Source organism: Scyliorhinus torazame, chromosome 29 (assembly GCF_047496885.1).
Source record: "Scyliorhinus torazame isolate Kashiwa2021f chromosome 29, sScyTor2.1, whole genome shotgun sequence".
Lineage (NCBI taxonomy): Eukaryota > Metazoa > Chordata > Chondrichthyes > Carcharhiniformes > Scyliorhinidae > Scyliorhinus > Scyliorhinus torazame.
In genome coordinates this window covers 38,731,918-38,746,076 of record NC_092735.1, presented here as the reverse complement: position 1 = coordinate 38,746,076, position 14,159 = coordinate 38,731,918, and the positions used below count along the sequence as shown (strand labels likewise).

Sequence of the window (14,159 nt, the reverse complement as noted above, 5' to 3'; positions counted from 1 at the left end):
TTAAAATATAAATATCGATACCTTGAGTCTCCGAGTGACTGGCTTTTTCTAAAGAATCTAGAATAGAGAGAAGAGAATTTCAGTTCACCAATCACAGCAAAGCCTCTGTGTCCAGTTATCAGAATGGTTTAAAACTGTCCGTCCCGTTTTACTGATATTGAAATCTGTAACGGTGACATATTGTTGGAAGATCGGGATAAATACCTTTAGTATCTGCCTCACTCTCATTCTCCACAGAATCTGAAACACAGGGAACAGGATTTCAGATTCCAGACCACATGATTTGATTTGATTTATTATTGTCACATCTATTAGTATGTACTGAAAAGTAGTGTTTCTTGCATGCTATACAGACAATGCATACCGTACATAGGGAAGGAACGAGAGACTACAGAATGTGATGAACATTGTTAGAGAGTTTAAAAGAGTTAGAATGAAGTTTTAGAAGCATAGAATGAGAGTAAAAGATCGAATCAGAGGGAATGCTGGGCACTGCTTGCAAGAAGTTGCCTCGCTCCGGCGCCATCTTGGATTTTTTATTTTTAATGCGACCATCAATACACTCGAGACGAGAGTAGAGGTAAACCGTGGCTTTAATCAACTTAGAACAGTGCCTGCCTGCGACTGATCCAATACTGAGAACCGCCTACAGGTCGACTGCTCTTTATACCTCCCTTCAAGGGGAGGAGCCATGGGCGGAGCCCATACAGGCCCCAACATGTTCCCCTATGGATAATGCCATACAATGGCCCATAGGTGGAGCCCACAAGGGCAACAGCATAGCACAGATACAAATACAAGGGCAAAGCCTGGTACAGATACAATGGTGGATTATTGGTATGATACATTCACCACAATTTTCGATATCTGTTCCGATATCCCAATGGTTTTCAATGATCCCAATCCCACAGCAAACACCCACACACACAGCACCTGGACAGGTAACATCTCCAAATAGAATTTTATATTGAATTACTGAGGATTTGCTGCACACAAACAGACCATTCGGCCCAATGGCCCTGTGCTGGAGTTAATGGCCAACATGAGCTTCCTCACACCCGTCTCCATCTCATCCTATCATCATTCCCTTTGATTCCTTTCCCAAAGATCTTCCTCCAGAAATCCCAATCGGATTGATCAGTGACTTTTATATTTATTGCCCTCGTGTTCTTCGCCCAGTCAATGGAAATTATTTACTCTCTGTGAGTCTGACAAACTGGATTAAAATTTGTAAACATGTTTCCTCGTCACACCCTCAGCTTTGTATTCTCTATGGAACAGACCCCTAACCTGTTCAGTCGCTCCAGTTCTTTCAATCTTTTCAGTTTTCTGTAACAAGGAGACAGGAACTGTGCCCCGACATTATAATGTGGACTAATCAAGGTTCCAGACACCTTCAGCAGAACCGCTCTGCATTTCAATTCTGTCTCCTTGGAAATGAGTCCCAATGATTTATTTGCTTTTTTTGACCTCTGGAATCTGTCTCACTATTTAAAAAAAAAGTTTAGAGTATCCAAATATTTTCTTTTCCAATTAAGGGGCAATTCAGCGTGGCCAATCCACCTACCCTACATATCTTTGGGTTGTGGGGGCGAGACCCACGCAGACACGGGGAGAATGTGCAAACTCCACACGGACAGTGACCCGGGGCCGGATCGGACCTGGGACCTCGGCGCCGTGAGGCAGCAGTGCTAACCCCTGCGCCATCGTGCTGCCCCTAGTGCTAACCCCTGCGCCATCATGCTGCCCTAGTGCTAACCCCTGCACCATCGTGCTGCCCTAGTGCTAACCCCTGCGCCATCGTGCTGCCCTAGTGCTAACCCCTGCGCCATTGTGCTGCCCTAGTGCTAACCCCTGCGCCATCGTGCTGCCCTAGTGCTAACCCCTGCGCCATCGTGCTGCCCTGTCTCACTAGTTTTAATGATTTATGCCCAATATGAGCTTCCTCCCATCCATCCCCATCTCATCCTATCAACAACGTCACCCATATAATTACACAGTCAATAATCCCCCCACACAGAGAGATCTACAAACCATCAGCTTCTCTGGAACCAATCACTTTGCTTTTCCTGTTGGCAACTTCATCAGAATCTGAAATGAAAACGGGTTTTTGATTTGAAAATGGAAAATGAGTGTGAAATGTTCACAGTTTAAAGTGTGTCCCTGTCACATGTTGTGTTCTACCTCACACTCACACATTGCAGCACCCACTGAATCGATACCTCACCATGAGCTACACACCCTCGCTCGGAGACCCAGCTCAGGGTTGGATTAGGGTCATTTCCCAGGAAACTGGGGGTTGTATGCCAATGTCTCCAGGGTCAGAGTGAATCTGACCCCTGCCGCTGCCACATTCCCGGCTGGTGGCCCTGCTACCCTCCGCCAATCGGAACTCAATGGAGTTTCCTCGAACTACACAAAGACTGGTCGAGCTGACAAATTCTTGCCTGGGTGTGAGATTGTATTTACCCCACTCTCTGTCCCTCTGCCTTCAATAAGTTAAACCTCACCTTGGGCTCTAATGGACTGATTCTTCAGAGGCCTCATTAGCAGCTATACAACTTCCTGGAACCATCCATCAATGTAATCTGATACATTATTAAAATAATAAAAGACAAACCTTAAGCCACTGAGTGACTCTGATCTTCTAATGAAGCTCGGTTCAAACATAATGTCAGCAGCACATTAGGCCTGGCAGATATCCCTAACCGAACATACACTGTTCACGCTGTGAGAGTGCTAATAATAGTTACACCAACATCCGTTCAAATATTGATCCATTGCATCTTTGATATCATCACCGCCAACACATTACAATCAGAAATCAGTTGTTTGGAATTTCAGGACTGTTTGTATGCTGGGTAATATTTTTGTTCAATTGTCTAACATGTTACTTTAATAAATGGCTGCTTAGGTCTGAAACAAACAATCAATCGCAGACACAAACGATATTGAAGTTTGTACCTTGCACATTAGACTGGCTTCTGCTCTCTAAAAATTCCAAAATGTAAATAATCCTGGATGTAATGTTATACAGAAAATATTCAATGACCCGCTCATTATTATTGAGGTACCAGTAAGGCCATTGGGGTATTTGAGCTGGATTAGGATTAGCAGTGGGGTAATTCTCCAGGGTTAGAGTTAGCGTTGGGGGCACTGAGCAGGGTTAGGGTGAGGGTTGAGGTGAGGGTTAGGGTCATTGCCCAGGGTTACGGTGAGGGTTAGGGTCATTGCCCAGGGTTAGGATGAGGGTTGGGGTCATTGCCCAGGGTTTGGGTGAGGGTTAGGGTCATTGCGTAGGGTTAGGGTGAGGGTTAGGGTCATTGCCCAGGGTTAGGGTGAGGGTTAGGGTCATTGCCCAGGGTTAGGGTGAGGGTTTGGGTCATTGCCCAGGGTGAGGGTTAGGGTCATTGCCCAGGGTTAGGGTGAGGGTTTGGGTCATTGCCCAGGGTTACGGTGAGGGTTAGGGTGAGGGTTAGGGTCATTGCCCAGGGTTAGGGTGAGAGTTAGGGTCATTGCGTAGGGTTAGGGTCATTGCCCAGGGTTAGGGTCATTGCGTAGGGTTAGGGTGACGGTTAGGGTCATTGCGTAGGGTTCACCATTACAGATGGTCATCAGAACTACCCAGCTGCTCAAAGCTCTGCCAGTTCTCAGATCCCTCGGTCCCCCTCCCTCCTGCTATCTTCACTCCTTTAAAACATCTTGTCATCTGATCTGCTCAATGATTATCCTGTCTGCTTTCATCCTCTCCCACCACCTTCTCTCACCCGGTCCCACCAACGTAGCTCAGTGTAAACAGTACAAATGTTGTCATGTCAATTGCCCAATATTGGATTAGAGCTGGCATGAACTAATGAACTAGTGCCAAGAACTACTGCCCATCCCTGAATGCCCCAAGAAGGTGATGGTGAGCTGCCTTCTTGAACCGCTGCAGTCCTGAGGTGTAGGTACACACACCATGCTGTTAGAGAGGGACTTCCAGAGTTTTAACAGTGAACAACCGGTGATATATTTCCAAGTTAAGATGATGTGGGTCTCGGTGGGTAGCTCCAGGGGATGGTTCTATTGTGTCTGCTGCCCTCGCCCTTCTAGATGGGAACGTTCAGAGGTTTGAGAGGTGCTGTTGAAGGAGCCTTGCCGAGTCGCTACAGTGCATCTTATAGACGGTACACACGGCTGCTGCTGTGCGTCGGTGGTGGAGGGAGCGAACATTGAAGGTGGTGGTTGGGTTGCTCATCAAGTGGGGCTGTTTTAACCCGGATGATGTTAGAGGAATGCTGCTGGGCCAAGGGTTTACCCTACCCCCAACTCTGGTGAAACCTTTCCCCGAGTCAGGAGAGGAGGGGGGGACACTGGGAGGTAGAGAGAAAGTTTGAGATACTAACCTTCAGTGAGACTCTCATCGGAGCGGCCAGAGATTCCTGCCAAAAATACAGAGAGATTAATGAAAGAGGGAGAGTGTTGGAAGATTTCACATCACTCCATCTATCTGTCCCTCTATCTGTTTGTCATTATTGCTCTGCCTCCTGTTCTATCCGTTTGTCTTTTGGTCTCACTCTGTTTCACTCCTGCTCTCTCCCTTTCTGCTTCTCAATTGGAGGATAGAACGAATGAAGCCAGCTGCATAAATGTACCGGAGGAAGCAGAGAGCGTGACACATACATTTCAGCTGTTCTCGTAATACTGTAGTATGAGAATTTAGCGATTTAATCAAGGTCATTTAGAACCCAAACTAATTATTGAAATGTACAAACCTTCAATAGCAACAGATCCTTGTTTATCTGCACAAAGAAACAAATACATGAATATGAAAATTAAATTGGATAAAATCAGTTAAACTGCAGTTCATTTGCATAGATTGTAATTCTGTCATTGCTTATCGTGGTTAGTTATTGTTTATTCTGTTGCAGGATGTGGGCCTCACTGGCATTTATTACCCATCCCTAGTTACCCTTCACAAAGTGCTGGTGAGTTGCCTGGAACGGCTGCAGTCTGTGAGGTGTAGGTACACCCACAGTGCTGTTAGGGAGGGAGTTCCAGGATGTTGCCCCAGCGACAGTGAAGGAACGGCCGATATATTTCCAAGTCAGGATGGTGAGTGACTTCGAGGGAAACTTCCAGGAGGTGTTATTTGTAGGAATCTGGAACATAGAGGTCGTAGGTTTGGAAGGTGCTGTCAAAGGAACCTTAGTGAATTGCTGCATTGCATCTTGTAGATGGTACACACGGCTGCCACTGTGCTTTGGGGGGTGGAGGGGGAGGGAGTGAATGTTTGTGGATGGGGTGCCAATCATGCAGGGCTGCTTTGTCCTGGATGGTGTTGAGCTTCTTGAGTGTTGTTGGAGCTGAGCTCACCCAGGCAAGTGGAGAGTGTTCCATCACACTCCTGACTTGTGTCTTGTGGACAGGCTTTGGGGGGTCAGGAGATGAGTTACTCACTGTAGGATTCCTGGCCTTTGACCTGCTCTTGTAAACACAGTATTAATGTGGCTGGGTCCAGTTCAGTTTCTGATCAATGGTAACCCCCAGGATGTTGATTGTGGGGGATTCAGCGATGGTGATGCCATTGAATGTCAAGGGGGCGATGGGTAGATCCTCTCTTGTTTGAAATGGTCATTGCCTGGCACTTGTGTGTCACCAATATAACTTGCCATTTGTCAGCCCAGCCTGGATATTGCCCAGATCTTGCTGCATTTGGACGGGGACTGCTTCATTATCTGAGGAGTTGCGAATGGTGCTGAACATTGTGCAGTCATCCGCAAACATCCCCACTTCTGACCTTATGATGGAAGGAAGATCATTGATGAAGCAGCTGAAGATGGTCGGGCCGAGGACACGACCCTGAGGAACTCCTGCAGTGATGTCCTGGAGCTGAGATGATTGACCTCCAACCACCACAACCTTTGTGCCGGGAATGACTCCAACCAGCGGAGAGTTTTCCCCCTGATTCCCATTGACTCCAGTTTAGCTCGGGCTCCTTGATGCCAGTTTATCAAATGCTCCCTTGAAGTCAAGGGCAGTCACTCTCACCTCTAGAACAAAGGTAATGAAGTCCTCAGGAACGCAAAGTGAATATTGGTGACAGATGAAGGTGATTGGGGCCACTTGATAGTTCTTGGATATCGCCTTCAATCACTTTACTGGTAATAGAGAGAATCCTGAGTGGTAATTGGCTGGGTTGGATTTCCCCTGTGATTTCTGGATGAAGTTGGACACTAGCCAGTAATCTTGTGTAAAAAAGCTGATTGGCTCCAGGTTCCAATATTGGGTGTTGTATAATCTATATAATTCAATTAAGGGGCAATTTAGTGCGGTCAATCCACCTACCCTGCACATCTTTGGGTTGTGGGGAGTGAGACCCACACAGACACGGGGAGAATGTGCAAACTCCACACGGACAGTGACCCGGGGCTGGGATCGAACCTGGGACCTCGGCGCCGTGAGGCAGCTGTGCTAACCACTGCGCCACCGTGCCGCCAGGGTGCTGTGTAATCTAGATTATCTTGTTTTTTGTAAGGTGAGTTTAGACTAAGTGGAGTGTACAAACAACAAATGCTGATTTGGGGAAGAATACAGAGGAAGATCCCAGAAAATATGGACATGAATCATAAAGCCAGGATATAAGAACATAACAACATAAGAACTAGGAGCAGGAGTCGGCCATCTGGCCCCTCGAGCCTGCTCCGCCATTCAATGAGATCATGGCTGATCTTTTGTGGACTCAGCTCCACTTTCCGGCCCGAACACCATAACCCTTAATCCCTTTATTCTTCAAAAAACGATCTATCTTTATCTTAAAAACATTTAATGAAGGAGCCTCTACTGCTTCACTGGGCAAGGAATTCCATAGATTCACAACCCTTTGGGTGAAGAAATTCCTCCTAAACTCGGTCCTAAATCCACTTCCCCTTATTTTGAGGCTATGCCCCCTAGTTCTGCTTTCACCCACCAGTGGAAACAACCTGCCCGCATCTATCCTATCTATTCCCTTCATAATTTTAAATGTTTCTATAAGATCCCCCCTCATCCTTCTAAATTCCAACGAGTACAGTCCCAGTCTACTCAACCTCTCCTCGTAATCCAACCCCTTCAGCTCTGGGATTAACCTAGTGAATCTCCTCTGCACACCCTCCAGTGCCAGTACGTCCTTTCTCAAGTAAGGAAACCAAAACTGAACACAATACTCCAGGTGTAGCCTCACTAACACCTTATACAATTGCAGCATAACCTCCCTAGTCTTAAACTCCATCCCTCTAGCAATGAAGGACAACATTCCATTTGCCTTCTTAATCACCTGTTGCACCTGTAAACCAACTTTTTGCGACTCATGCACTAGCACACCCAGGTCTCTCTGCACAGCAGCATGTTTTAATATTTTATCATTTAAATAATAATCCCTTTTGCTGTTATTCCTACCAAAATGGATAACCTCACATTTGTCAACATTGTATTCCATCTGCCAGATCCTAGCCGATTCACTTAGCCTATCCAAATCCCTCTGCAGACTTCCGGTATCCTCTGCGCTTTTTGCTTTACCACTCATCTTGGTGTCGTCTGCAAACTTGGACACATTGCCCTTGGTCCCCAACTCCAAATCATCTATGTAAATTGTGGACAATTGTGGGCCCAACACTGATCCCTGAGGGACACCGCTAGCTACTGATTGCCAACCAGAGAAACACCCATTAATCCCCACTCTTTGCTTTCTATTAATTAACCAATCCTCTATCCATGCTACTACTTTCCCCTTAATGCCATGCATCTTTATCTTATGCAGCAACCTTTTGTGTGGCACCTTGTAAAAGGCTTTCTGGAAATCCAGATACACCACATCCATTGGCTCCCCGTTATCTACCGCACTGGTAATGTCCTCAAAAAATTCCACTAAATTGGTTAGGCACGACCTGCCCTTTATGAAGCCATGCTGCGCCTGCCCAATGGGACAATTTCCATCCAGATGCCTCGCTATTTCTTCCTTGATGATAGATTCTAGCATCTTCCCTACTACCGAAGTTAAGCTCACTGGCCTATAATTACCCAATTTCTGCCTACCTCCTTTTTTAAACAGTGGTGTCACGTTTGCTAATTTCCAATCCGTTGGGACCACCCCAGAGTCTAGTGAATTTTGGTAAATTATCACTAGTGCATTTGCAATTTCTCTAGCCATCTCTTTTAGCACTCTGGGATGCATTCCATCAGGGCCAGGAGACTTGTCTACCTTTAGCCCCATTAGCTTACCCATCACTACCTCCTTAGTGATAACAATCCACTCAAGGTCCTCACCTGTCATAGCCTCATTTCTATCAGTCACTGGCATGTTATTTGTGTCTTTCACTGTGAAGACCGACTCAAAAAACCTGTTCAGTTCCTCAGCCATTTCCTCATCTCCCATTATTAAATCTCCCTTCTCATCCTCTAAAGGACCAATATTTACCTTAGCCACTCTTTTTTGTTTTATATATTTGTAGAAACTTTTACTATCTGTTTTTATATTCTGAGCAATCTATCTTACTCTTCTTTATAGCTTTTTTAGTAGCTTTCTGTTGCCCCCTAAAGATTTCCCAGTCCTCTAGTCTCCCACTAATTTTTGCCACTTTGTATGCTTATAACCTGAAAGCGGCCCAGAGTCGGCCCTGTGTTCGCTGATTGCAGTGGGGTTAGTGACAGACAGATGAATGGAAGCTCTCCCCCGCCCCAGGATAAACCAAGAGGGACGATCAGACAGAGTTCCTGCTCCTTGTCACTGTCCATCGTGGACCAGATTGTTTTGGCCTTGGGTGGGGTCGGTAGTGAAACCCGTTGACACTCACTAGCCACCTGCCCCGTGAGGGACGACTCCAGTGGGGGGTGGGGGGGGGGGGGGGGGGGGAGAGTGTGGAATATCCCAATCCCTGAGGAACCACCTCCCAATATCAGGACTGTCAGGAGAGGAGGGGGCAGGCCGGAAGGTGAAGAGGAAAATTGATATACTGACCGTCACCGAGACTCTCGTCAGAGTGGCTGGAAAATCCTACAACAAACAGAGAGGCAGTGAGATTAAAACAGTACTTGCTGAAGGAGGGGGTGAAATCAGAGAGTTTCACATCACAGAATGTAAGTCAGAGCTGGGGAGCTGCCCCACTGTCACACTGGGAGCTCAGTCGGAACTTGCTGTGGCCCCTCCCTGTCACAGAATAAAATGAGCAACAGGAGAATATACTGGAAGCTGCTGAACAGGAGGTCAAAGGGCAGACTTCAGCCATAATCTGACGTCTGACTGTCCGTCTGTCTGGTCAGTCCCTCTGCTCTCTGACTGGGGCTAGGCTAACGGGAGCAACAGGATAGAAGGACTTTTGTGGTCTGCATTAAAGATTTTAATTTAAATGTAAAAAGTGTGATTAATAATTGCGCAGCGGGTCCTGTGGCGCGGTGGAACAGTGGTTAGCACAGCTGCCTCACAGCCCCAGGGTACCAGGTTCGATTCCCGGCTTGGGTACACTGTCTGTGCGGAGTCTGCATGTTCTCCCCGTGTCTGCGTGGGTTTCCTCCGGGTGCTCCGGTTTCCTCCCACAGTCCAGATGTGCACGTTAGGAGGTTTGGCCATGCTACATTGCCCCTTAATGCCCAAAGGTGTAGGTGGGGTTAGGGGAATAGGGCGGGTGTTTAAGCCTAGGTAGAATGCTCTTTTGAAACTTTGGAGTTTTGACAAAGAGTCATCGGACTCGAAACGTTCGCTCTTTTCTCTCCCTACAGATGCTGCCAGACCTGCTGAGATTTTCCAGCATTTTCTCTTTCGTTCCAGATTCCAGCATCCGCAGTAATTTGCTTTTATCCAGTGCTCTTTTGAAGGGTGGGTACAGATTCGATGGGCCGAATGGCCTCCTTCTGCACTGTAGGGATTCTCTGATTCTATTCTACAGAATTGGCCGTGTGGCTGATAGTGAGGCGGATAGTTATAAACTTCAGCAAGATACCAATGGATTGGGCAGGAAAGTGGCAAATGGAGTTAAATCCTGAGGTGTGAGGTAATGGATTTGGGGAGGACGAACAAGGTGAAGGGAATAGGTGATACACGGAAGGATACTGAGGTGTGGGGGAAACAGAGTGACCTTGGAATATATGGCCATATATACCTGAATGTATCAGGACAGTAATAATGGATATCGGGCAGGGGGGGGAGGCTCCCTCTGGCTGCTCTGACGAAGTCGTTCACCTTCTTGTGGCACTGGGTGCCTGTCCGTGGTGTCAGGGCCACAGCGGTGACGGCCTCTGCCACCTCCCTCCACGTGTGGCGTGGGGCAACTCTGCAGCTGTGCCCGGGATACAGGGCCTCCCTCCTCTGCTCCACTGCGTCCAGGAGCGCCTCCACATCCCGTGACTGGAACCTCGGGGCTGAGTGGCGGGCGGCCATCCTGGTTGGTTGTTCCGGTCGGGTGGGGGGGAGCAGCGCGTCCTGATGAGCCGTCACGCCGTGCGGCGTGTATGACGCCGCACGGCGTGAAGCACGTGAGCAAGCGCGGATCCCGTCACGCCGCTGCTAGCCCATTCCGGGCCGGAGACTTTGCGACGTTTGTGGCGGCGTGATGAAGGTCGGATTTGCGCCGTTTTTGGCGCCGATCGGCGGACTTTGCGCCGATAACGGAGAATTTCACCCAAGATGGTTAAGAAAGCAAATACTTTCCTTTAGTAGCTGAGGCATCAAATAGACGAGCAGTGGGTGAGATTATGCTACAAATGTTCAAAATATTAGTTAAATCACAGCGAGAGCTCTATGTACAGACACAAAGCTGGGTGGGAGGGTGAGCTGTGAGGAGGATGCAGATGTGATTTGGACAGGCTGAGTGAATGGGAAAATGAATGGCAGCTGCGGTATAATTTGGATAAATGGGATCTTATCCACTTTGGTAGCAAAAACGAGATGGCAGATTATTATCTGAATGGCTATAGATTGGGAGAGGCGAATGTGCGATGTCCTCGTACACCATAGAACATAGAAAATACAGCACAGAACAGGCCCTTCGGCCCACGATGTTGTGCCGAACCTTTGTCCTAGATTAATCATAGATTATCATTGAATTTACAGTGCAGAAGGAGGCCATTCGGCCCTTTGAGTCTGCACCGGCTCTTGGAAAGAGCACCATACCCAAACTCAACACCTCCACCCAACACCAAGGGCAATTTGGACATTAAGGGCAATTTATCATTGGCCAATTCACCTAACCCGCGCATCTTTGGACTGTGGGAGGAAACCGGAGCACCCGGAGGAAACCCACGCAGACACGGGGAGGACGTGCAGACTCCGCACAGACAATGACCCAAGCCGGAATCGAACCTGGGACCATGGAGCTGTGAAGCAATTGCGCTATCCACAATGCTACCGTGCTGCCCTTAAGAACAAATAAATCCACACTATATCATTTTACCGTCATCCATGTACCTATCCAATAGCTGCTTGAAGGTACCTAATGTTTCCGACTCAACTACTTCCACAGGCAGTGCATTCCATGCCCCCACTACTCTCTGGGTAAAGAACCTACCTCTGATATCCCTCCTATATCTTCCACCTTTCACCTTAAATTTATGTCCCCTTGTAATGGTGTGTTCCACCCGGGGAAAAAGTCTCTGACTGTCTACTCTATCTATTCCCCTGATCATCTTATAAACCTCTATCAAGTCGCCCCTCATCCTTCTCCGCTCTAATGAGAAAAGGCCTAGCACCCTCAACCTTTCCTCGTAAGACCTACTCTCCATTCCAGGCAACATCCTGGTAAATCTTCTTTGCACCTTTTCCAGAGCTTCCACATCCTTCCTAAAATGAGGCGACCAGAACTGTACACAGTACTCCAAATGTGGCCTTACCAAAGTTTTGTACAGCTGCATCATCACCTCACGGCTCTTAAATTCAATCCCTGTTAATGAACGCGAGCACACCATAGACCTTCTTCACAGCTCTATCCACTTGAGTGGCAACTTTCAAAGATGTATGAACATAGACCCCAAGATCTCTCTGCTCCTCCACATTGCCAAGAACTCTACCGTTAACCCTATATTCCGCATTCATATTTGTCCTTCCAAAATGGACAACCTCACACTTTTCAGGGTTAAACTCCATCTGCCACTTCTCAGCCCAGCTCTGCATCCTATCTATGTCTCTTTGCAGCCGACAACAGCCCTCCTTACTATCCACAACTCCACCAATCTTCGTATCGTCTGCAAATTTACTGACCCACCCTTCAACTCCCTCATCCAAGTCATTAATGAAAATCACAAACAGCAGAGGACCCAGAACTGATCCCTGCGGTACGCCACTGGTAACTGGGATCCAGGCTGAATATTTGCCATCCACCACCACTCTCTGACTTCTATCGGTTAGCCAGTTCGTTATCCAACTGGCCAAATTTCCCACTATCCCATGCCTCCTTACTTTCTGCATAAGCCTACCATGGGGAACTTTATCAAATGTCTTACTAAAATCCATGTACACTACATCCACTGCTTTACCTTCATCCACATGCTTGGTCACCTCCTCAAAGAATTCAATATGATTTGTAAGGCAAGACCTACCCCTCACAAATCCGTGCTGACTATCCCTAATCAAGCAGTGTCTTTCCAGATGCTCAGAAATCCTATCCTTCAGTACCCTTTCCATTACTTTGCCTACCACCGAAGTAAGACTAACTGGCCTGTAATTCCCAGGGTTATCCCTAGTTCCTTTTTTGAACAGGGGCACGACATTCGCCACTCTCCAATCCCCTGGTACCACCCCTGTTGACAGTGAGGACGAAAAGATCATTGCCAACGGCTCTGCAATTTCATCTCTTGCTTCCCATAGAATCCTTGGATATATCCCGTCAGGCCCGGGGGACTTGTCTATCCTCAAGTTTTTCAAAATGCCCAACACATCTTCCTTCCTGACAAGTATTTCCTCGAGCTTACCAATCTGTTTCACACTGTCCTCTCCAACAATATCGCCCCTCTCATTTGTAAATACAGAAGAAAAATACTCATTCAAGACCTCTCCTATCTCTTCAGACTCAATACACAATCTCCCGCTACTGTCCTTGATCGGACCTACCCTCGCTCTAGTCATTCTCATATTTCTCACATATGTGTAAAAGGCCTTGGGGTTTTCCTTGATCCTACCCGCCAAAGATTGTTCATGCCCTCTCTTAGCTCTCCTAATCCCTTTCTTCAGTTCCCTCCTGGCTATCTTGTATCCCTCCAATGCCCTGTCTGAACCTTGTTTCCTCAGCCTTACATAAGTCACCTTTTTCCTTTTAACAAGACATTCAACCTCTCTTGTCAACCATGGTTCCCTCACTCGACCATCTCTTCCCTGCCTGACAGGGACATACATATCAAGGACACGTAGCACCTGTTCCTTGAACAAGTTCCACATTTCACTTGTGTCCTTCCCTGCCAGCCTATGTTCCCAACTTATGCACTTCAATTCTTGTCTGACAACATCGTATTTACCCTTCCCCCAATTGTAAACCTTGCCCTGTTGCACGTACCTATCCCTCTCCATTACTAAAGTGAAAGTCACAGAATTGTGGTCACTATCTCCAAAATGCTCCCCCACTAACAAATCTATCACTAACAAACCAGTCACTGAAGGTAAGCGCGCAGGTACAGCAGGCAGTAAAGAAGGCTAATGGTATGTTGGCCTTCATAGCGAGAGGATTCGAGTACAGGAGCAGGGATGTCTTGCTGCAATTACACAGGGCCTTGGTGAGGCCACACCTGGAGTATTGTGAGCAGTTTTGGTCTTCATTGCTGTAAACTGCTATATGGCCTGGAATCATGCAAACTTCATTCTTTAGACAATATGGCAGCAGGACCGAGAATCCAGAAGCCCCGCCCCCATTTCCAACAGGTGTTTTTACTGGTCGGGGAAGGGACGTGATTCACACATATGGGAAACCTGAACCCAGAAGAGCTACTTGAGCTCAGTGCAAAGTTCAAACAGACCCCATTCTCTTTGCTGGAGTGAGGTCCATTTTCCATAGTGTCCGATTTAAGATTTTTAAGAATAAATATGAATGTGCATAAAAGGTGGATAAAGTCTATGGAACTGTCAATCTGTTAATTTATTTAAGTCCTAGGACAGCAGTGTGGCGCAGTGGTTAGCCCTGCTGCCTCACGTACCAAAGTCCCAGGTTCGATCCCAGCTCTGGGTC

At 47.3% G+C, this 14,159-nt stretch overlaps 1 protein-coding gene across 6 annotated transcripts in view; it reads right to left on the bottom strand.

The window, feature by feature from the left end:
• LOC140404080 (uncharacterized) overlaps nucleotides 1-14,159 on the bottom strand; it is a 58,453-nt gene that overhangs the window by 31,294 nt on the left and 13,000 nt on the right. For 5 of the 6 annotated variants that reach the window (XM_072492461.1, XM_072492463.1, XM_072492464.1 and 2 more), the window contains exons 6-11: nucleotides 8,975-9,010; nucleotides 4,755-4,781; nucleotides 4,386-4,421; nucleotides 2,035-2,091; nucleotides 205-240; nucleotides 22-57 (exon numbers count right to left, since the gene is read on the bottom strand). In XM_072492461.1, coding sequence (XP_072348562.1) covers nucleotides 22-57; nucleotides 205-240; nucleotides 2,035-2,091; nucleotides 4,386-4,421; nucleotides 4,755-4,781; nucleotides 8,975-9,010 — 228 coding nt within the window. The remainder of the gene's footprint in view (nucleotides 1-21; nucleotides 58-204; nucleotides 241-2,034; nucleotides 2,092-4,385; nucleotides 4,422-4,754; nucleotides 4,782-8,974; nucleotides 9,011-14,159) is intronic. The other variant, XM_072492462.1, reaches the window with a different exon arrangement.